At 39.8% G+C, this 23,422-nt stretch overlaps 1 protein-coding gene across 5 annotated transcripts; it reads right to left on the bottom strand.

Annotated features, from left to right (window-relative positions):
• Nucleotides 1–437: 437 nt before the first annotated feature.
• Nucleotides 438–18,385, bottom strand: ASPDH (aspartate dehydrogenase domain containing). 5 transcript variants are annotated; one of them, XM_039357841.1, is made up of 9 exons: nucleotides 18,356–18,385; nucleotides 16,965–16,988; nucleotides 15,741–15,832; nucleotides 14,463–14,607; nucleotides 13,065–13,149; nucleotides 12,162–12,311; nucleotides 11,486–11,712; nucleotides 5,328–5,467; nucleotides 438–3,774 (listed from the first exon to the last, which is right to left on the bottom strand). In XM_039357841.1, the coding sequence occupies exons 3-9, from the start codon at nucleotides 15,793–15,795 to the stop codon at nucleotides 3,737–3,739; spliced, it is 840 nt and encodes a 279-aa protein (XP_039213775.1). In that variant the 5' UTR covers nucleotides 15,796–15,832; nucleotides 16,965–16,988; nucleotides 18,356–18,385; the 3' UTR covers nucleotides 438–3,736. The 5 variants fall into 5 exon arrangements, with proteins under 5 accessions (XP_039213775.1, XP_039213777.1, XP_039213776.1 ...); XM_039357843.1 differs by having other exon boundaries at nucleotides 16,871–16,988; nucleotides 18,356–18,370; XM_039357842.1 differs by lacking the exon at nucleotides 18,356–18,385 and having other exon boundaries at nucleotides 16,871–17,693.
• Nucleotides 18,386–23,422: the final 5,037 nt, after the last annotated feature.

The raw sequence follows: 23,422 nt of genomic DNA, 5'->3' as shown, positions 1-23,422 counted from the left end.
CATGTTGAATTGGACCTTGAAGGTCACTTTTAACCAATATACTGTAGGTCCTGGAGGTATTTATATGGGAAATTTATTGAGCTTCATCATTCAGCTGCAGTATTTTAGACCATTTGAACCATCTGATTAATCTTCAAAGCCAACCCATGTAGAGTTCATTACAATAGTTCAAAAGTTTGGGAGATGTTCTAGATCAGTGGTTCTCAACCTTTTTAATGCCGCGACCCCCAACTGGTAATAAGTCGAGGACTATTCAACCAGTCGTAAGTCGAGGACTACTCAACTGGTGCAGAATGGGACTTTTGGCGGACTCAGCAGGGCAGAGACAGCCTGGACTCAAGAGAGTCTATTCTATTGGCTTTCAAAAGCCAATAGAATAAAAGGGAGTAGCACAGCTAAGGAAAAGGGGGAAAAAATGGCGGACTGCATTGTTTGACAACCCCCGTGAAATGGTCGTTCGACCCCAAATGGGGTTCCGACCCACAGGTTGAGAACCACTGTTCTAGATGTATAGGAAACTACCATTGTAATCTTTATGATATGTTATATTTGGATTTCAGCTCTGGTAAGAAAAAAAGGCAATAGTTCTTAATCTAGGAATAAGCAGTGTGCTATGAGTACAGATATGTTCAAGGACATATAGTCTGCATAGCTTCTTGCTCAACCTGACCTTATCATTTAATCTAATTTTAAAAAGAACAACAAATGAATAGAAAAAGAAAATGCTGCTAAATGCCAGGTTTTACAATCACCTTTATTTATAAGAATGCCTCTGGCATCAGCAAACATTCTCACAAAATAAAAAAATGGTATAATTTCAGTCCAGTGCTTTGCTTGGAAATGTGTCTACTTCTTATTGTGGAGGCAGAGAACATCCAGAGAAACAAGATGAAGTTTCTGCGAGTACTACTAATAGTTTTTATGCCATTATGGCAACCATTTTATGAATAACTGAGCTTCCATCAGCCATTTTGTGTGTATTTATTACATGCTGACAAAATTCTAACTACACACATCTGTCCAAAAGAGTTGCTACCTTTGTCTTAATTTCATTCAGTTCTGTAAAATCTGAAAAGGCATCCATTCTTTACAAGTTTTCCTAAATAGATAAAAATGTCCTCTGATGCTGAAAAGGTACCCACTATTTACAACAGTTTCCATAAACACTGTACCTAAATATCCCTTTAGAGACCTACAGAGATCTGGATATGGCCAGTGCATTTTCTTGGTAACATCATGGTAGTATTTTATTCCCACTGATTTCTGGGATGCTTTTCGGCTTCCAGTCCAGCCTCAATTTCTGAGCCTAGTCAAGTCAGCTGAGTAATAGCACCTGCTAAGATGTTCACATTTTGAATTTTGGAATTTGCAACCTCAGCATAGTTGATAGACGCTAAATTGGGGGAGCATGCTTTGTAACATGAAGTAACATTGTTGAGATAGATAGACAAACAGACAGACAGACTCAAGGATATTGGGTAGCACTGAACAATGTTTTCAGACATCCTCTAGCTCAGAGGCCTCCAACCTTTTGGGCACCAGGGATCGGTTCTATGGAGAAAGATTTTTCCGTGGGCCAGAGGGAGTGTGGTTTCGTGTGCTGCCTGCATCCAATGGATGGGGCTCCACTTTTTTGCATGGCCCAGTTGCTGGTAAGCCATGGCCCGGTGCCAGTCCACGGCCCGGGGGTTGGGGACCCCTGCTCTAGCTATTCTCCTTTGATGTTTGAAATAAGTGGGATGTCTCATAATTTAACAGTCAGCAAAGCGTTCTAATTCCTTCATGAAGCAGTGTATTCTGACTAACAACAGTAAATGATCATTATCTCTATGTAATAGCTAATTTAGGAGATCTAAAGCTCTCCAAAATTTACCTATTAGGATCTTCAGTTTGACTTAATAACACTAAAGACTGTGAAGTTACTTAAGTTGGGTACTAATTAAGTCCTATATATTTCAAGTCACACCTAATATTGATGGAACAAAGAAGCTCATAATGGGAGATTTTCTTATAAGAATTCTTCAGCTGAATAACAGCTTCAAGTTAAATGCTAATTATGTCAAGTTAAAAAAACAGAATCAAATGGAATTTAATAATTAATGATTCTGTTCCATTTAACTGGAAAAGTTGAGAAAAGAATATTAAGGAATCTTGCTGTGTAAGGATATAAATATTTGGGAAAATAGATTTTTCAAAAATATTTTTTCTGCCTTTGTTTTTTTTAATAAATGACTCAAGATGGCAAACATATCTAGTAATCTTTCATTCTCCTATTGTCCCCACAACAACAACCCGGTGAGGTGAGGTGAGCTGAGACAGGGGGACTGGCACAAAGTCACTCAGCCAGGCCTAAATCTCATTTCTGATGCCTTAATCACTAAATAAACTTTTGTGCTTCTCTTAACTGGCATCATGCATTTAGCAGGAGACTGGCCGTCTTTCCAATGTTGCAGTTAAGTATCACAAGTGCTATGTACAAGAGCCATTTTCCACCTGTCTCTAACCAAGATGTTGTTTCTTAAATCTGAGAGCTGCATTTGGACTTATCAGTGGTATGCATCCCAAAGTAGTGGATAGGGTCAGGATAAGAACTACATTTGAATTAACTTTCTACACTAATAAATAAGGAGAGTGCTGGTTCATGTGGTTGCAAAGCTAGATTGACAATTTGCAACTCGCATTCAAAGCCCAAGTGATATTGTGTGACCGGAAAAGCTCCCATCATTCACTCCTGCCCACCTAGCAGTTCAAAAGTGTGTAACAACATGAGTAAATATTACCACTTCGGTGGTCTCATTAACAGGGACATGAAAAGAGCTCCCTACTGGTTGTCCCCCCAGGCAACAGTGATGTTACTGGGAGATCCTTTCACCACGGAAGTGCTTCGGTATATACTAATGAATACAATTATATTGTAAACTAAACTCAAATATAATTAATTAGATTATCTGTTGATCATGAGTTTTATTATTTCTTCCACCTATTATATTAAATATGACAATTTGGTAACAACTTTGGGAGGCATGGCTTTGGAAGGCCACATGGGGGCCCTCCTTGGATTTCAGAGCTTGTAGCTCTGCTCTGTTCTAAAATGCTCAGGATTTCTGGAACAGCTCCCTTGAGACATCCTTTTGATAAGCATACAGTAATGCAACCTGCTCTCAAATAATATACTGTCAGATCTTTAAGCATCCAGCTAAAAGCAAAAACAATATTCCTAAGCACAATTGTCACCGTGCCTCTTTAACAAGATTTATTGAGAAGAACGAAATGGGATTACAAGAATTCCAGCAACTGAACTTTGTCTCATTTGAATCAGTTTATCCCCATGTCATATTTATTATTTTTATAAATAACTCAAGGTACCAGACACACACAATACTACTTTCTTCTCCTATTTTCCCTGCAACAACAAACCTGTGAGGTGGTTTGGGTTGAAAGATAGTGACTGATCCAGTTATTTTACCAGCTTCCCTCAGTTTCGGTGTTGTTTCAGATGTGTGGACCTCCACTCTCAAAATTTTCAGCTGGTTAGGGGAATCTGCACATTTGCAAGGTGTTCTGACTGGAGAAAGTTGATTTATTTGATTGACAAACTGAAACCATCCAAGATGTGTGAGTGGGTTTCTTCTGCTTCCTTTAAGAAGGCGCTGCTACCTTTCTTGGTTTTCCCATCCCATTGAACTACCTTTCAGGTATCTTCTATTTATCTTCTTAGGAAGAAATTTCATAAACCTCAGCACAGGTAGACTCGGCCTCCATGTCCTTGGCATACTATAGGAAGGAAAAGAGAACGGATCAATGAAGGCCTGTTTCTGTCTCTCAGATCTTATTCTTAGCCAGCTCCCTTATAATATCCAGATTGTCTGAATCAGAAATTTGCTTCAGTATCTAAACAGAAATAATTAATTTCCTCAGCCATTTCCTGTTTGCTAAAAATATTGAAATTGGGCCCTTTTGAAAAACAAAGCTGGACTCTTGAGAAAAGGAGTAAAAAGTTGTGTGGAGGAAAAAGAAGAATTTTTCAGTTTCTAAAAAAACCTCGCAGAAGCTAGCAATTATACCTCAACTTCAGTGATCAAGTTATTCTAAGGAATAGGGAAAATTAAAACATTTAAGTAGAAATATTCCTTAAGATTAGTTTTTATTTTAACAATATGAGAAGTCTAATTTCCTCTGGTGATTATTACCTCCATACAATTGTTTTAGTCCTTGTATGTTTTATGCAAGGGCTCCTCTGTACAGCAGAGTTGCTTCTATATTAAGAATAGGTAATTTATGAACTACTTACAACCTTATCTTTTCTTGCTTATTTTTCTACTGGAATTCCTTCTAAGATGCTATGTGTGATTTTAACAGCCTCATGTCTTTAACCTCCTTTGTCATTGTTTTTTTTTTCTTTTTTAAAGTAAAGTTTGATTCTATTTATCTTTTTTAGAATTGATCTCTCCGCATAGGAAGATGCAGAGGAAAGCCTGATTTCTTGTCACAAATCTCAGTTTTATAGAGAGTGACACTTTTATTAGGTGCACCTACCTATTTCACCTGCTGAGATTTGGGAAAGGACATCATGGCTTTAGGGGAAAATGTTTAAAACTTCCATCTTTTTCTCATAGAAGCTAAATCCTGCTGCTAGAGTCCCTCCCAAATATTGGGGAAAGATGATTGAATTCATGGGAACTTTTGCCCAAGTAGAGCTACAGCTTTTACTTTTTACTTTCTTTAATTTTTTAATTTATTTTTAGATTAATATTCTGTCTCAAATTGGGGCATAGTATCCTCCCCTCAATGTGAGGGTTCCACTTCAAACTGTAGCTCATATTGTGACCGGCTTTTTTTTTTTTTTTTAAGTAAAGAATGATATGGTTCCTGGGCCTTTGACTTGGGCACCAAGGCATACAGTAATCCTACTTGCACTACTCCATTTAACTATATAATAATATAATTAATTGCTATAAGAAAGTGGCTGTAAACTGAGGGCATATACCGGTTTAATATTTGATTTTTGATTTTTATTTTTAATATAAACAAAATGTGCTTCAGTGGTTAAATGTCCTAGACATTAGTATTTCAACATAGAACTTTTTAACATTTATATTTTATGGTGTTTTATTAATCTAGGTGAAATGTTAATATATATTGCTAGTCCATGTATGATATGCCACATGCTAAATAAATTTAACCACTATACTACACTTTCTCTCTGTCTATGCTTTCTTAAACTGACTCCTAATCACCATAAAGGATTAGTCAGGATTAGAACAAACTGACCCACATCTGGATGAAGAATTCATAGATTCTGGATAAGGGAGGGTTTTCATCCTTACCCAATAGGCTGCTCCAGAAAGCAGCAAAGGTGGCTGACCCGGTAACAGCCCCATAAGCAGCTGGGTTCTTGCGACTGGTGCTGACTGAGAAGCCCCCTGGCCCTGTTGCTTCAATCATCACCACATGATAGTCAGGGACACTGCAAGATAAAATTGTGCTCAGTTAGACCAGATGTTTAGAAGAAAAATGACACAAAGCCATGAGCTTGCTGGCACATGCTTCACACCAGTGTTTCTCAACCTTGGGAACTTTAAGATGTGTGGACATCAACTCCCAGAATTCACTAGCTAACATACTGCCTGGGGAATTTTGGAAGTTAAAGGCCATAATTCTTAAAATTTCCAAGATTGAGAGACACTGCTTTTACACCATAGCAGTTTCAGAAAATGGCTACCATGATACTTGTGTCCAGTCACAAAATATTCATTTATCAAGAATATAACTACAACACCAACTGTAATCCTCAGAATATTCTCCAAAAATATGAGTTTCCTTAAAAAAAATGGCATCAAGGGTTTCTACAGTGTACGTTTTTTTTTTAAAGACAAGATGGCTACATGTTGATCAAACTCCTCCTTTTTATGACTATTGTTGTGTCCTGGGCCTGATGAGGGAACTCAGCAGGCCCAGAAATGTTGCAAATGGTCCCGGGCAACCTAAAAGCTGCCCAGGACCAGACTGGCTGGTGCTGGAATACTGCGCATGCGCAAGGCGCGAAGAAAGAGGGATTCCTATTGGCTGGACTGCCTGGGGGTTGGAAATCTATAAAAGGCCTGCGTGCCTGTTTTGCAATTGTTTGGAGTGGAGTTAAGGAGAAATAAAGAAGTTTGCTTTACAATATGTCGTGTTTCAATGCCTTGAATCCCGAAATACAAAAGTGGCGACGAGGATGGGATCGCTGCAAAGAAAAAGGCAGTAAGAAGAGGATAAGCCTCATCTGAAAAGCCTGAAGCCTATGAATCGGCGTCCAGCTCTGCACTCACCTGCCAGTACAGCATCGCTGGAGGTGAGCTTGGCAAACGGGCCCTTCCCCTCAACAAAGGCCTGCAGTGAGGCTTTCAAAGCAGAAGATGTCAAAGATTGGACATCTGTCTGAGTTCAACATCTCTCACCCGGAGCGCTGGAACTCCTACGTGGCCTGGGTGGAAAATTACCTAAGGGTTAACCAGGTTCGGGAAGATGGCATGAAAGCAACAATCCTGCTGTGCATCTGCGGTCAGGACACTTTCGATGTAGCCAGAACCTAGTAGCCCCGGCACCACTGGAGTCTGTCACCTATACAGACAAAAAAAACATGCTGAAGGATCACTTCCACCCCAAGCTTTCTGTGATTGCGTGGAGGCATGCTTTTGAGCATAGGGATCAGAAGCCAGGCAAGTCCACTGCTGAGTTCATTGCTACGTTGAGACAAGCTGCCAGGCTTTGTGAATTACGAGACCTTTCGTCTGCAGCCTGAGAAGCAGAGAGCTACAACAAAAAATCTTTGCTAAAACTGAAGTCACCTTCCAAGATGTCTTACATGAAGTTGCAGCTGAAGAAGCAGCAGGCGGCACTGTGAAGGCTCTGCAGCTTGCCAGAAATGCTCCAGTCGTCGCGACCGTCCATCAAGAGGTGGCTCAGGAAGTCCAAGACTCAGATCCTGAAGAGGAGGTGGACAGAGTTCACCAGCCGGCGGTGAGAAGACCGCGAGAGAAACCAGACAAGGCCCCAGCAGCCTTCAGTCTCTCGGTTGTGGAAGACGCCACAAGCGCACAGACTGCCGGTTCCGCTCCGCCATTTACCGGGCATGTGGTAAGCAAGGCCACATTGCCACCATTTGTTTTGGTCGCCAGTAGGTGCAACCTCGGGAAGAATCCCTTCGGAAAGGTACCAGGGTCCCCAGCCAACACAGGGTGGGTTTCTGCGCGTCGCGTAGAAGCATCTTGCAAATGGGGACACACAAGCCCCTTAAAAAGAAGCTTCGCATTGATGTACAGTTACAAGGGGTTCCCTTATCGATGGAGCTGGACATCGGGTCCGCTCTATCGATCATTTCACACAATACTTTTTAAAGAATTTGCTGCAGTAGTGGCTGTCGAGTCCAACTCAGGCCATCAAACCTAATTCTTACTGACTTTCAAAATTCAGAGATTAATGTATTAGGAGAAGCCACACTCAAGGTGCAGTGTAAAGCTTTCCAAGGCCTCTTAGATGTGGTGGTTGTTTGGGGTGATCGTACAAGTCTAATTGGACACGACTGGTTTGAGGCCCTGGGAATTCAGGTGACTGGTCTGAATAGTCTGCAAACTCCAGGACTTGAAGAAGTCTGCAAAGAGTTTGCGGATGTGTTTAGTTCAGAGCGGGTTCATACAAAGAGCCTCCCATCGCACTGCGATTAAACCCAAACATTGCACCAGTTAGGATTAAGCCTAGGAGGGTGCCATTTGCCCTCAAAGGCAAGATTGATGCTGAACTGGACAAGCTGCTCCAGCAGGGCATCTTGGAACCTGTGGACTCAAGTCCATGGGAAACCCCAATCGTGATGCCTTTAAAGGCTAACGGGGAAGTCCGAATATGCACGGACTATAAGTGTACTCTGAACACAGCTTTGCAACAGCATGCATATCCTGTACCAGTAGTGAGTCATATTCTGGCCTCCCTTAAAGGGGGAACACTGTTTGCAAAGCTTGATTTAGCACAGTCCTATCAACAGCTACCTGTTGATGAGGCAACTGCTGAAGCCCAAACAATAGTGACCCATAGGGGTGCTTTTAAAGTAAAAAGGTTACAATTTGGGGTGAATGTTGCTTCTGGCATATTCCAGAGCGTCATGAAGCGCACACTCAGGGGTATCCTGGGGGTCTGCCCCTACTTTGATGACATCCTCACTGCAGGGGAGTCATCGCAGAATTTGGCTGAAAGATTAAGGGCTGTGTTGATGAAATTCCATCAGCTGGGCCTCAAATTAAAAAAGGACAAATGTAAAATTGGTGTTACTTCTACAGAATTGTTAGGCTTTAAAATAGATGCTCAAGGCATCCACCCTGCAGAGTCTAAATTGAAGGCCATTCAGGAGGCCCAAGTCCCAAGTCCAAGAGCGAGCTTCAGGCTTTCTTGGGATTTCTTAACTTTTATCATGCTTTCCTTCCCCACAAGGCTGCTGTGGTTGAGCCGTTACACCAGCTCTTGGACAAGCAAGCTCCATGGCAGTGGATTAAAGTCCATGACAGGAGTTTTATGAGGTCAAGGCTTTGCTCTCATCAAATGCGGTATTAGCCCATTTTAATGAGCAACTGCCTGTATGCATCACTTGTGATGCATTCCTTTATGGGGTGGGTGCTGTACTCAATCACCTGAAGGCTGATGGGACCCAAGTCCCTGTGGCCTACTATTCAAGGACTCTGTCATATGCAGAGTGTAATTATGCTCAGATTGACAGAGAAGCCTTGGCCATAGTTGCTGGCATAAAGAAATTTCATGATTTTTTATATGGCTGCCACTTCACGGTCTACACAGACCATAAGCCTTTGCTGGGTTTGTTTACCACAAACAAACAAACACCACACATTATTTCCCCACGTATGCTGAGATGGTCTATTTTCCTGTCAGCATATGACTACACTTTAATTCACAAGCCTGGAAAGGAAATGGGCCATGCAGATGGCCTCAGCAGATTACCTCTAACACAGATAGAGGCAGATCCTGCTCCTGCTATTAACATTCTCTCCATTCAGGAGTTGCCTGACTCTCCCCTCAATGCTATGGATGTGGCTGCAGAAACTGCCACTGATCACACACTTGCACGCGTACTGACATGGGTGTTGTCAGGATGGCCTGACACGTGTCCAGATGCTACATTTCAAAGTTTCTGGCAAAGGAGACACACACTGTCTATCTTTAATGGGTGCCTTTTATGGGGGAGTAGAGTAGTTATCCCAGCCTCACTGAGGTCTAGAGTCATGTCCTCTCTGCATGAGGGACATCCAGGCATAGTACGCATGAAAGTGCTTGCACGGATGCCAGGTGTGCCAACAATCCTGGCCTGATATGCCTCAGGCCCCTGTACACAGGTGGGAGGAGACACAAACCCCTTGGTGAAGGGTACATTTAGATTATGCTGGGCCCTTCCAGGGGCAATTCTTCTTTATCCTTGGGGATAGCCATTCCAAGTGGCTAGAGGTTGTACTTGTCTCCTCCACTACTACTGCCAGGACTATCCAGGTGCTAAGAGGAATCTTTGCAACCCATGGCCTGCCTGATATTCTTGTTTCTGACAGTGGTCCTCAATTTACATCTTCTTAGTTCCAGGCTTGCCTTCAGGCCAACTTGATATGGCATGTAATGTCAGCTCCCTTCCACCCTTCCACCAACGGGCAAGCTGAAAGAATGGTGTGCACCACCAAAAACGTGCTCAAAAGACTAACGCATGGCAGCTGGCAGGTTAGCAGACTTTCTTCTTGCACACCGCACCACACCTTGCACTGCCATTGGGAAGAGCCCAGCTGAACTCCGCTGGGGCCGCTGCCTCATCACGAAGTTAGACAGATTGCACCCCAACCGGGTGTCTTCCCAGGTGTCACAGCCACGGGCTCCTCGGAGACTTCAGGTGGGCAATCCTGTCTGGGCTAGGAACTATGGTCCTGGACATCTCTGGGTTCCTGCTGTCTTTTGTAAGATCTCTGGACCTCTATCATACGAAGTGACCTTGGGAGATGGCCACGTCCTGCGGCGCTACATCGATCAACTGCGCTGGCGGTTGTCCCTTGTTGATTCCGTCCCTGCCTCCGCTCTCGGGGGGAGGGGACCCAGGAACTACCTCACACTTCAGGTCAACCTTCTGAGACACAATCTCACTGTTCCTGGGAATTGCCACAAGTCGCTAGGGATTTCCCAGGGGAGGAGCAATGGCATCCTCACAATTCAGCTATTACACCGAACAGAGAGTCCGGCGCATCAGCAATTGCTCCCAAGAGGAAGTCATCCCAAGGGGTGGCCAGCGTATCCACAAGAGCGTCAAACAGGAATTCTCCTGAGGAGGGATTTGCCATAGAGGCGGCTCCTGACTCTGGCACCTTGGCCACAGGGGACTGGGAGTATTGGGGCATACATGCAACGCAGGTCACACCCGAGACTGGTTGTGGGCTCGAGGGACTAAGTTCCCTGGAGCCATCCAGGGAAGTTGGGGAGTCCTCAACCACTCCAGCGGGTTGGGGAATTTCCTCCGCTCTCCCCTGGCAACTCTACCAGCATGCCTCACCAGGGGTCACCTGCAAAATTTGTGCATAAAAGTCCTGATCTAGCGAGCCCACCAGATGGGCTGGTAGGCCAGGCGCCCTTAAGTTCAAGTCCTGGTCTACCTAGCCAGGCAGGTGAGCTGACAGGCCAGGCACCCTCCCTGACTTTGCATAGGTCACAAAGGGCTAAGACCCCTCCTAAGCACCTAGGTGAATATGTGAGGTTCTGTCAGCACAAGGAAACCTTACTAGTCTAGGATAGGAGTTGGACCTATGTGGGGTAGAAGATAGACACAGGAAGTCGACATTAAAGGGTGCGTTGTTAGAGAACCCTATTGCTTTATAAGAATGTTGCCTGCATGTGAGCAGGAATATTATTATTATTTTTTATTTTTATTATTATGATTGTGAAAAAAAATTGGAAGTGTGTGTGTTCTATCTAGGGGGGGGAGAAGAGGGAAGAAAGAGGGATTCCTATTGGTTGGACTGCCTGGGGGTTGGAAAAATATAAAAGGCCTGCGTGCCTGTTTTGCAGTTGTTTGGAGTGGAGTTAAGGAGAAATAAAGAATGCTTTACAATGTGTCGTGTTTCAATGCCTCGAATCCCGAAACACAAAAACTATCATGGCAATCATCTTGACTTTTCTGACACATAGTACTGCCAGTTCTGCTTGGCATTCTCCCAAACAAATCTCTAGGCTTTTTTTAATTATTATTCATTCCTTTTTTTCTGAAAATGCCTGCAGGCCCTATTTGGGGAATAGGAGAAATCTTGTAAATAAAGATAAGGCATGCAGGTTTCTCATTTACATTTTAAAAGACTGAAATAAACTTTTTTAACAAAAAAAAAACACCAAATAAAAATCAGGCATGCAAGATGTGCATTAGATACTAAGAGAGAGATTCATGGGTACCAAGTTGCTTACCCTTCAGTTCAAAACTTACTTAGGATCTGCCACCAGGCAACCTTTTACACCATCGAAGCCCAGACTTGGGGCGGCAATGCAAGCTGCTGCCATTGTGTTGACATTGTTGGGGGCCAAGGAACACAGACCCCGCACAGGGCCGTTGTACAGCACCATGCTTTCCTCCTGGTCTCCCTTTGCAAGCTCCCCAAGAGACCCACTCAACCGGAAGCTGTCCGGGTGTTTAGTCATAGTGACTGTTAATGCCTGGAAAAAAATAGAGTATTGGAGAAGTCACGAATCCTTAAATATCCCTTTCTTTCTAGCCTTTTAAATAGTAGAATCCCAATCCAAAGATTTCTACTTCTGAATAAGAATACAGGAAAGTGCCTTACATTAATTAATTTGTTTTGTTTTGTTTTTTGAAGTATACATTGCTTGCTGAAAGTTTTCCAGTATTTCACAATGGCTTCTTCCACAGCTGCATTTGATGTCAGTAATTCCCCAAATATTTATGTCCAAATTTTCTTTTATCAACATAGATTTTCTCTTACATCAACCTTTCCTATCTGGACTTAAGACACAACTCCAAGATTTCAATTGCAATTACTACAATTCCTTTGCAGGCTGGGAATTCTGAAAGACGCAGCCCCATGTTTTATAGATATCACTAGGTTAAGGAAGCTACCCTACCCCATTTCTCTGTAGGCACTTACCTGGAGCATCCCTGCATCATCCAATCTTTGAATGTCTTGGCCACCCCATAAAGCCCCACTGGGGATGTAGAGTGTGTGTCCAGTCTTTTTTGCCACTTCACGTAATCTAAGCTCAGTGTTCACATCTGCTAGGGCTGTTGGTGATCCCACCTAAAGGACATGGTGATATTTACACTGTTGATGCTGGGGAATCTGGAAGAAGAGTGCTTCAGGACAATATATTTACTGTTCTTTTCAATTATTCAGTGCAAAATAATTTAATTTAATAAGACAAAGAAGAAAGAAACAGAAACCAAGTACACATAACATACTGACATATAAATGTGATTTATTTGATTTAGACTCGCCTTTCACAAGCTGGCACCCCAAATATGCAAATTTCAACTCTCAGATTTCTCAGTAATGGCTATGCTTACAGGGAATTCTGGGAATCAGGCTATATATCTGGAAAAAGCCATGTTTGGAAATGCTAATTTAGACCATATTCTGTGATCCAAACTCATGTTCACCCTTACTGGGACTCCAAGTGTTGTCAAAACTTAGTGGCATAATTTTTCTACCATAGAAAACATGAAAACAGTACCACAAGTCTTTAAGAATAAACTTAACATAATCTACACAACAGAGAAAATATCAAACTTTCTCCTAAAACAGCAGAAGAAATAGCAAATCCCTGTCTATGTACATAACGCAGTCAAGCACAATTTGCATTATTATTTCACTCTCTATGATCCTTGATCCCTTCCAAAACATTGAACGTCTCTGATCACCCAAAGTTCTCTATTCCTGCTAAAAACCATGAATTAGAGTCTTGCATGTCACATTTAAAGCAAGATACAAATATAAATTAAAAAAACATGTTGATGCTGCCTGTCTCTGTCTGTAGGCAGCTGTAGTTCTCACCATAAAATCTGCAGCTTTAAGGAAGAATTCCCCATAATCTTGGGCAATACAGGGATGTGCCACTTCAACAATGACATCAGCATGGCTTTGGAAAGAAGCAACAAACATAATAACAAGAGGCTATATTGACAATACCAGTGCAGTACCTAGATAACAATCCATTTCCCCTTCATTTTGTAATCACTGAAAAGTTTGTCTTTAATGGACCAACTCTTGCATTAAATCTCAAAAAATAATGGCATTCCTCCCTAAGATCCCTTGAGATTCACACAATGTGCCTTGAAGTTCAGCCTTCCCCAGCTTGATTGATCCATAGGTATTCAGTCACAACTCCCAATTATTCCCCATCCAGTAGGATAGTGACATGATTACTGAAGTCTAGACATCCTGAGGGCATTACATTTAGTCAGAGAAGATTGGTTTAATCACAGAATCTTTCTCAGGTTGGGGAATGCTGAATTATTTTCGTCAACAGCAGCACTCTGGGCTGTTGTCAAGTGTCCTCTTGGCCCCTGTGTAGAAATGCTAATGTTTGAATGTGGGATGTTCTACTGATACATCTTTATAAGGTTTGCATTTCATCTTCCAAAGAAACTAAGAAAAGTGAAATTAAAAAAAAAAGACAACCATCAAAACCTAAACGTAGGTGTGTCAAACATCAACCTAGTCAGAACAAATAAATGTGAGGCAATTCTGCCTAGGTTTGCAGTAGCTCTAACAGTCAACTTACAAAATCAAGTATCTATTTGAATAAATATACCTTTGAATGCCAGTGGAAGGTCATCCATTTCCCCTGGCAAGAATGCCAATAGAGAACATGTCTTCCAAATGAGAAGACTGTAATAATTTTGAGAATAAACACTGGCTACATTGTGAATCATCAGTTGAAAGCATGTCTACCTAGACATGTTCTTCAATAAAATTCAACTCAGTTTCTACAGAGATAATCCATACAATATATAGTATATGATTATTATAATCCAAAATCACTCGGAGCTAAGAATTGGTCTAACATCTTAATAACTGCCTTATGCTGACTGCTAAAAAATGGGAAGTACTCACATTAACTACACTTACTTGATTTTAATTTTATCAAAATCAAATCCAGTTTGATTTTTTGTACTGGAGCATAGCCCAAGCAGACTACTCAAAGGTTGAATGTGGCTTTCAACTCAATTTAAGTAGTCCTTAACTTACAAACTTTGCTTATTGGAAATCAGCTGGGAAGGTTGAAAATGATGATGACATGACCCTAAATTTTTGCAACCATTATAAATGTAAGCCAAGCACCCAGATTGCAACCATTTGAGCATAGGGTGTTGCAATGATCCTAAGTATGTTGACAAGTCATAAATCTCCTTTTCCCTATCTTAACTATGAAAGGGCTTGTCTGCTCACCATTGTAAAAAATCTGTCAACTTCCCCAACCTCAGCTCCACTGGTACAGTGTCCTCCATCTTGCTGGCATCCCGGTTCCAAACAAAAGCCAGCTCCAAACCATGTTGGAACCCTTCATCTTGGATTCGTTTTGTCAGATACTGGCCTGAAGATTGAAAATGAAATAGTAATTTTCACCATTGTGGACTTAGCTCTCTCATGCACCTGCTACACTTCAGATATGGGAGAAAAATTCTGGCATAATTGTCACAGTTTTGCTATGTTTTTGTCTAGGAGTGACTCAATGTTAATAATTTCCTTTGTTTAGAACCTCCAATGATTTGGGAGGCTGTTATGTACTGGTTGAGTCTATGCATGTCAGGTTATGATATAACTTGCCTAATCATGATTATGCCCAAGCATAAATCATGGTTTATATAGCACTAAGCCAAAACCAAGCAAATCACATTATAGCTTAGCACAATGGATGTGTTTTATGAGCTTCAAAAAAGATTTGTTTGACCACCATTGGAAACAGAACGCTGAGCAATACATTAATCTTTTTTCTGATCCAGCAAAATAAACCTTCAGTACTTAGGGGGGGGGAAGCACATGTACAAGAAGACAGAGGCTTGTTTTATTAGCCCAAAGCAAAAATCAATGAAAAAATTCAGAAGGCGGAGGTTGTAGATCCTAACCGTTATAGTAAACTAATCAAAACTGAAATAACAGCTTGGCATTTGCTCTAGGTCAAAATCAAGACCTAAGAAAAAATCTGGATTTGCAAACTGAAAATATGAGTCTTTGGAGAAAAGCATTTGACTGCCTCTAGTGCAGGAGTGGGTAATTTGTAGTAGCTAAAAGCTGAACTGTTTTTATATGCTCTCCAGGTGATAGGGCAGGTAATGTGATAACACAGAGTGGGTGGGGCAATGTTTGCAGAGATTTAAGGCACACATTATACCACCTAATCCCCCTCACACCATTGCAAAAAGTTTTTTTTTAAAGATTTTAAGGGTTAGCATAGATGTCTTAAGCTTCTGTAAAGTCCTCGGTAAGTCTCCCCCCCCCCCAGCTATTCTCTTTTCTTCCCTGAAAAACCAAAGCATTTGGCCAAACACACAGATTTTTTTAAAATCGCTTTTGAAATAAAAAGACACCTATGTTTTCACAAATTGGGCAATCTTGCTGAAAGTAGGTGCTCATAATAAAGGCAAAAACTACAAGTTCCTTGTCTATTAGCAGATTCAGTGAATGGGGAGACTGATAAGACAAATATGGCCAAGAAATGCTACTTACCTAGATGTCCATAGCCCACAATTCCAATCCGCCTCTTCCTTTGGCCTCCAAACATTTGGCCTGCTGTGAGCCAAATAGTCACAGAAAGTTGTCTGACAAAGATAGAGCAGAGCCGGAGGTATTGCACTGGATCCCATATTTAGGCCCCAGGGTATTTCATGTTTATCTAGCCTTTCCTAGTGAAGCTCAGGCTACCTGTCTTCCTGCATACTATTTTTTTTTTCTTGCAAAGTAGGTTATAAGTCAAGGGAATGCCACAAAGCTATCTGGGGATTTCATGGCTGAATGGGGATTTGAATCTTGATCTCCTAGTTCAAGAGGCTCTGACTCTAATACACTGGCTTGGCTATTGAGCAAAACCACCTTCTCTGCACTTGGAAAGGAGGAAAAGAACTGCAGTTAATATGTACAAAATGCAAATGTAAACAAGAACTTACAATTCTATAACTGTGAAATGAGGCAAACATTTTAACATGCATATAACATGGTATATGTTGGTTCAGATCCTTAATGGCTGAGGATGATGGGAACAGTAGTGCAACATATCTTGAATGGTGCTGATAAAGAGAGATAAAGAGAGGCTCTGCACATTTGCCATTTCAAGATTTCTTATTAGTTCAGCCACTCAGTCATTCATGGCTGCATGTGCAAATGAATTCACTGTGAAGCAACAGGGATGAGTCAGAATTTCTAATCTTATTGCTCATTCAGACATGCAAGTCATCATTTGATGTTGCCATTAATAATTGATGGATGAGAAAGCTCTGGGAAGGTATCTTAGTTTCCCATTCTCTACTCATCCTCTGAGTCTTCAGTTCCCATTTTCATTCATACACACACATGCTGGCACCAGGTGCTTCTTCTATATGATCTAATGAAATCTATTATTCCTTCCAATTCCATGCTCAGGCTGCATGAAAAGGAAGCTTGGGAAAACCCCAAGGTCTGCAGAAACAGAAAAAATATCTTTGGGACTTGAAGCTAGAAGAACACCCCAAACATCTTAAAGTAGCCTGAATATGTTGGTCTGCAAGGAATGACGTCTGTTCAAATGGAACATAATGGAATGATGTGGCCTGAAACTGAAAGGGAACATTTCATCCTGTAACTTATTATTTTAACTTACTCACAGATTTACTTTGTTAAATATTCTATCTTAATATAGCTTTTACTCCTCTTCTTGTTTAATATCCCCAGCTCCCCTTCTATGTTGAGGTGACTCACCTGGTTTAAGTTGTGTTCAGATAGCTGCAGGATAATGGGAAAAAAAGAGGAATGTTCCTGAGTTCATTTGGCTGATCATTTCTGGAAGGACATTAATTATTAACCCAGGCTGGCCTGTAATCCTTATTGAAATGGTTGCTTACAGAATTTCTCAAAAATAAAGCTGCCTTTTTGGCTGGCTTGGAAATATGGCCGCAATATCACACAACCTTTCCAACAACTGTAAGTATCCCACATCATATGCTCCCTCCTGAGCATTGAAGTCTTATGTTCTATTAACTAAGTTTTATAATGGACATAATTCGCACACTTGACTGAAAATAAGTTTTAATTTGTAATGTGCCCACTGCACAGAAATATCAGTGTGCTTCTAGATATTTCCCTTGATATCTGTCAGATCTCCTGACCCATCTAATTTTGTACATCTTGAAAACATTCTTTTAATTAAAATGGGGAACTCTTCAGCATCATCTTTAATTCTAAGAATGCCTCTGAGCCTAAGGCTGGTCCCATAAGCTTTCTTAGAAAATAAAAATGATAGGCAACTTACAGTTCAGTGCTTTGGATATGATCTATCTATACAGAAAAAGAATGAGAATAGAGGGTTAGCAGGTAACATTTTGGTAAATTGGGGTTTTGTGACTGGTTATCCCAACACCTGCAGAATGTGATCAGGGGCAACGACTGATAAAACATGTCATGATATCACAACACAACCTCTCTGCCTTATTCAGTTGTGCCCAATGTCAGGACTTAAGCATGGTTAGTGGTTAACAAGCGAGAAAGTGAGGGACCATAAGTTCAAGCCCCACCTTAACCATGAAAGATAGCTAGATAACTTTGGGACAGTCATTCTCTCTTAGCCCAACAGGGAAAATAGGAGGAAGAAGGTGTGTTGGATATATTTGCAACTTTGAGTTATTTGTAAAAATAATAAAGACAAAATACAAATAAAAAATAAGTCAAAAATGAAAGAGTGAGTGTGTATTATGATATCGCAATCATATCATCATCATCTCCAGATGCCTTTTTCCATGAATGCCATTTTTTAATGAATGTAAAAACACCACCGTCTATCCTACAACATATTTTTAAAATTCCAAAGTTACCCACTGGTCCCCAAATAATCAACTGTGCATGTGAAAAAATTATGAGCCCACCTAAAATGTGTTTACTCAGGGATAAATTCTATTAAGCTTAGTAGAACTTATTTCTTAGTAAGCATGTTTACAGCTGCAGCCCCAATTTTTCAGGTCAATGAAACTGTGGTATGACAGGGTCAGTTTAAAAAAAGGCAATAATTCACTTGTGACTGTTCATACCTATTCACCTTGTTCACCTTTTTTCTATTAATGTTATAAAATTATATTGTTTTCTTAAAGCTTTCCAACCTTTGAGGGCCAGCAGGCACATCTGACATTTTGAAAACATGTTGTGGGCATTCAGTGAAAATGGCTGTCATAGGGAGGGCTTGCTCCTCCCATAAATGGTGGCTAGATAGTGGGTGGGGGGAATTACAAAGCACTTAGAGGTTAAACTAGTAGGATTGCTACTAGCCAACCAATTTGTTGAGCATTTGGGGATAGCCACTCATCACTTATATAACATTCTTGGGATCTGTGAGGTACATTCAAGGGTCTCAGGGAAACAAATATTTTACTGGCTGCTGGTACTTTTTTTATTTTCTAGAGTGCTTCTTATGTTCCAGTTTTCAGACTTATAGAAGTTAAAATCGGATTGAGGTGAAATCAGGAATAACTCCATGAGGGCATTGACACCATGAACATTGAGCTGAAGATCCCAGGATTAGACAAGGGGTAATTAACAAGTGTAATTAATTAACTGGATCTAACATCATTCTGGATTCATCATCATCACCACCACCACCACCATTATCACTACCAATTTATATTTTCTTATTCTACCAATGGTATGAAACATATGTGCAAATTCTATAACAAATATTTTGTTTCTGATTTATGTAATTATTCTTGGAGTTAGTATCTTCCTTTTAGCATAAAATTCTGCAGTTACTGGGCAAGCGCTATCCTAATAAGTCCTGTTGTCACTTTTAATTCCAGTTTATTATAATCCCTCTCTATTTTAAAATAGATTTTGGCATGTTTTCATTTCATCTAACCTTTTTCTCTCTGCAGTAGCAAGCTTGGGTTTTTCTTACTTCTTCCCAACCTCCCTCTTGTTTAATAAAAGCTGAATTTGCACAATTCAGCTCATAACTGAACAACTGAACTCATAAACAAGCAATACATTGAATGTACCTTTCCAAAAAGTTATGCTTCCGAAGAGGAGCAGAACTTGAGAGGTGATTGGGAAGCAGATGGATTAAGCTGCTGTCTGAAGGAATATCAGAAAAATAAATAAAAAGTTATGCTAAATATAGGGAATGATACAACTTGGGTACAGGATGAACCAAAGGCTGAACCAAAATAAAAACACAAAAAAGCAGCAAACCTTTTCCTTTTATCTCAATAGATATTTCACATACTGTAATTTGAGAGCTACAGTATATCTGCATTTACTGGCTTTTGAAACATCCATTTTTTCCTTTTCCTTTTCTAATAAAAATCAGCTTCAAAGGAATCTCCCTAGAGATCACAATGGGGAAAAGAGGGATTAAATTTTCCTTTCACTTGTTCCAGTTCTGATGGCAACTTATAACTTTATTTTCCTATCATGTAAAGATATCCTGCTGGATCCAACTAGCTATATTTTTCTATCCTCTGTTTTTTTTTCTTATTTTGATTGAGGTTGTCGTGTTAAATGTGTGTTATATGATAGAAAATTGCATGCCTCAATTTTCCCCTTTTCCTTCAACCATGCTCTACTTTTACTCATGGTATTTGAGAATGTATTTTGTTTCGATCTGCTAATTGAAACTTGGTTTGAATAGAATAGAGCTGGAAGGGACCTTGGAGGTCTTCTAGTCTAGCCCCCTGCTCAAGCAGGAGGACCTACACCATCTCAGACAAGTAACTGTCTAGCCATCTTCTTAAAAATCTCCAGTGATGGAGCACCCATGATTTCTGGAGGCAAGCTGTTCCACTGGTTAATTGTCCTCATTTTCAAGAAGTTTCTCCTTAATTCCAGTTTTCTTCTCTCTTTGATCAATTTCCAACCATTGTTTCTCATCCTTCCCTCTGGTACTTTGGTGAATAACGTGACCCCTTCTTCTTAGTAGCAGCCCCTCAAATATTGGAATACTGCTATCATGTGTCCCCTATTTCTTCTTTTCTTTAAACTAGCCAAACCCAAGTCCTGCAGCCATTCTTCATATGTTTTAGTCTCCAGGCCTTTAATCATCTTAGTTGCTCTTCTCTGATTTTTTTCCCAAACTCTCAACATCTTTTTTGTGATATGGTGACCAAAATTGGCTGCAGTATTCCAAGTGTGGTCTTAACTAGGGTTTTATAAAGCAGTACTAATACTTCATGAGTCTGTTTATATTAGGTTTTTTGGCTGCTGCTGCACACTGCTGGCTCATAGTCAAGTGATCATCCACTAGGACTCCAAGGTCCCTCTCACAATTACTGTTTTTAACCCAGGTCTCACCCAATCTGTACTTGTACCTTTGATTTTTCCTGCCCAAATGTAAAACTTTGCTTTTCTCCACATTAAAACTCATTTTGTTGGATAGGGCCCATTGTTCAAGTTTGTCAAGATCTTTTTGGATCCTGAGTTTGTCTTCTGAGGTGTTGACTACTCCTCCCAGTTTGGTGTCATCTGCAAATTTAATGAATTCTCCTTCAATTCCCTTATCTAAGTCATTGATGAAGATATTGAAGAGTACTGGGCCTAAGATGGAACCTTGTGGTACCCCACTGCTTAATTCTCTCCATGTGGATGTAGTCCCATTGAGGACTACTCGTTGAATACAGTTTGCCAGCCAACTACAGTTCTATCTGGGGGTGACGTTGCCTATTCCATCTTTTTCTAGCTTACCAAAGAGTAGGTTGTGGTCTACTTTATCAAATGCCTTTCTGAAATCTAAATATACTACACCCACAGCATTTCACTGATCTACTAGTTTAGTCACTGTATCAAAGAATGAAATAAAATTGGTTTGACAATCTGTTTTTAACAAACTCGTGCTGGCTACTAGTTATAACTTTGTTTGCTTCTAGTTGTTCACAGATCTGTTTTTTGATTATCCTTTTTAGGATCTTCCCAGGTATTGATGTTAAACCATTGGTCTATAGTTTTCTGGGTCCATTTTTTTCCCTTTCTTGAAGATAGGAACCATATCAGCCCTTTTCCTATCCTCAGATACTTCCCCAATGCTCCAGGATTTATGAAAGGTGTGGTACAATGGTTCTGAGATAACATCTGCCAGTTCCTTCAGAACTCTGGGATGTATGGTGGATGATAGCGTTGATGCTTTCTCGAATGCACTTATCATTCTGAAGATTCCTGGGTGGTCAACATTTTTTTGACTGAAGATGCCACATGGGAGTTCCCTCATTATGTCCTCCTTTGGAATTTAATTGAAATGTTGAAACTGACTCCTAAAGAAAGACTGCACAAACATTTATGCACAGACTCTTTACCATCTTACTAAACAAGTGCAAGAGCCATATTTGAGAATTTCACAGCCATTCTCTTCTCCTTTGCAAAAAACTTTAGAAACAAATTATATTTCATCATCTTTAATGAAAATGGGGAGATTTATTTATTTATTTAGTGTATGGCATATCACACGTGGACTAATTATATTAACATTTGACCTAGATTAGTAAAACACAATAAAATATAAATATTTTTTTAATTGAAAATTTTTAAACTTTTACAAAAAAGTTCCCTTCCCTGAACCCTCCCAACCCACCCCAACCCTCCCCCAACCTTCCCAGAGGTGAATACAGGCTTAATTAAAATTTAAAAGAAAAAATTTTAAACGCAAATAAACCATATACAAATTTGGTTACAATAATTAAACAAATATTTAAAAAACAGAAAGAGAAAAAGAAAAGAAACAAGAAAAAGAAGAAAAAAGAGATTAGAAAAAGAAAAAAAATATATCTAAAAAATATCTTAAACTTTAAATATAAATTATTCAAAAGCTAAATAATATTTTTATATCATACTTGTATTGTATAAAATTTATCCATCTTTTCCATACCAAAAGGTACTTCTCTTGCGATTGATCTTTCAAGAAAGCCGAAATCTTTGCCATTTCCGCTAAGTAAGAAACTTTAAGAAACCATTCTTGCAAAGTAGGCAAAGATTCCTTCTTCCAACATTGCCCTACTAACAACCTAGCCTCTGTAATTAGATTTAACATTAATATAGTTTTTTTACTGTCACAATCGGAAACAATACCCAACAAAAACAATTGTGGAGTAAATTTTATCCTTCTTTTAAAAATTCTTTGAATATTCCACCATATCTTAATCCAAAAAGCTTTTATGTTTTTACATAACCACCAAATATGATAATATGTGGCGTCCAAGCAACCACATCTCCAACATTTAGGCTGCAAGTTTGAATACATACGAGACAATTTTTGTGGATCAAGATGCCATCTGTAAAACATTTTATAAAAGTTTTCCCATAAATTTTGGGCTTGTGTAAATTTGACATTTCTCACCCAAATAATCTCCCAAGTATCTAATGGAACCAATTCATCAAAATTTTGTGCCCATTTAACCATACAATCTTTAACTAATTCTGCTTCTGAATCCAATTCCACTAACACCCCATAAATTCTTTTGATATGGGTTCGTCTTTGATCTTTTATTTGTTTTAACAAATTCTCATCCTCTCTGAGCAAACCCACCTTACAATCTATCTTCCACCTTTCCAATAATTGTCTATACTGAAACCATGAATAAATGATGTTTTCTTGTATTAAATCTTCCATAGATTTTAATTGCCAATTTTTACCATCCCATCTAAGTAATTGTATATAAGAGATACTATCCATCTTAATTCCTCTCCTTATCCCTTCTATCGCATGCCATGGGATAGCCCATAATGGAATTCTAGAATCACTTCTGTAATATTTCTTCCAAACCCAAAGTAAAGAAGTTCTTAAAATATGAGACTTAAAAACCCTATCAACCTTTTTATTAAAAATTAAATAGGCATGCCATCCAAAAAGTAAATCCCATCCCTCCAAAAGGAGTACATCTATATTAGTTAAATTAACCCAGTCACTAATTAATGTTAACACCACAGCATCATAATACAATTTCAGGTTCGGTACCTTGAGTCCACCTCTCTCACGAATATCTTATGTAATTTTAAGTTTTACTCTTGGTTTTTTCCCTGCCCAGATAAAGATAAATTTATTGATACCTTTCTGCCATTCATTTAAGTTGACCTCATTCTTTAAAATAGGTATCATTTGAAATAAAAAGAGAAACTTTGGCAAAATATTCATTTTAATCGCTGCAATTCTCCCCAATAGGGATAATTGCAGCTTCTTCCAATTTTCCAAATCC

The sequence above is a fragment of the Crotalus tigris genome, unplaced genomic scaffold (genome assembly GCF_016545835.1).
Source record: "Crotalus tigris isolate CLP2741 ecotype Arizona unplaced genomic scaffold, ASM1654583v1 scf7180000018954.1357295, whole genome shotgun sequence".
In the NCBI taxonomy this organism is placed as follows: Eukaryota; Metazoa; Chordata; class Lepidosauria; order Squamata; family Viperidae; genus Crotalus; species Crotalus tigris.
The sequence above is the reverse complement of the archived record's forward strand: the minus strand, read 5'-3'. Positions and strand labels throughout refer to the sequence as shown.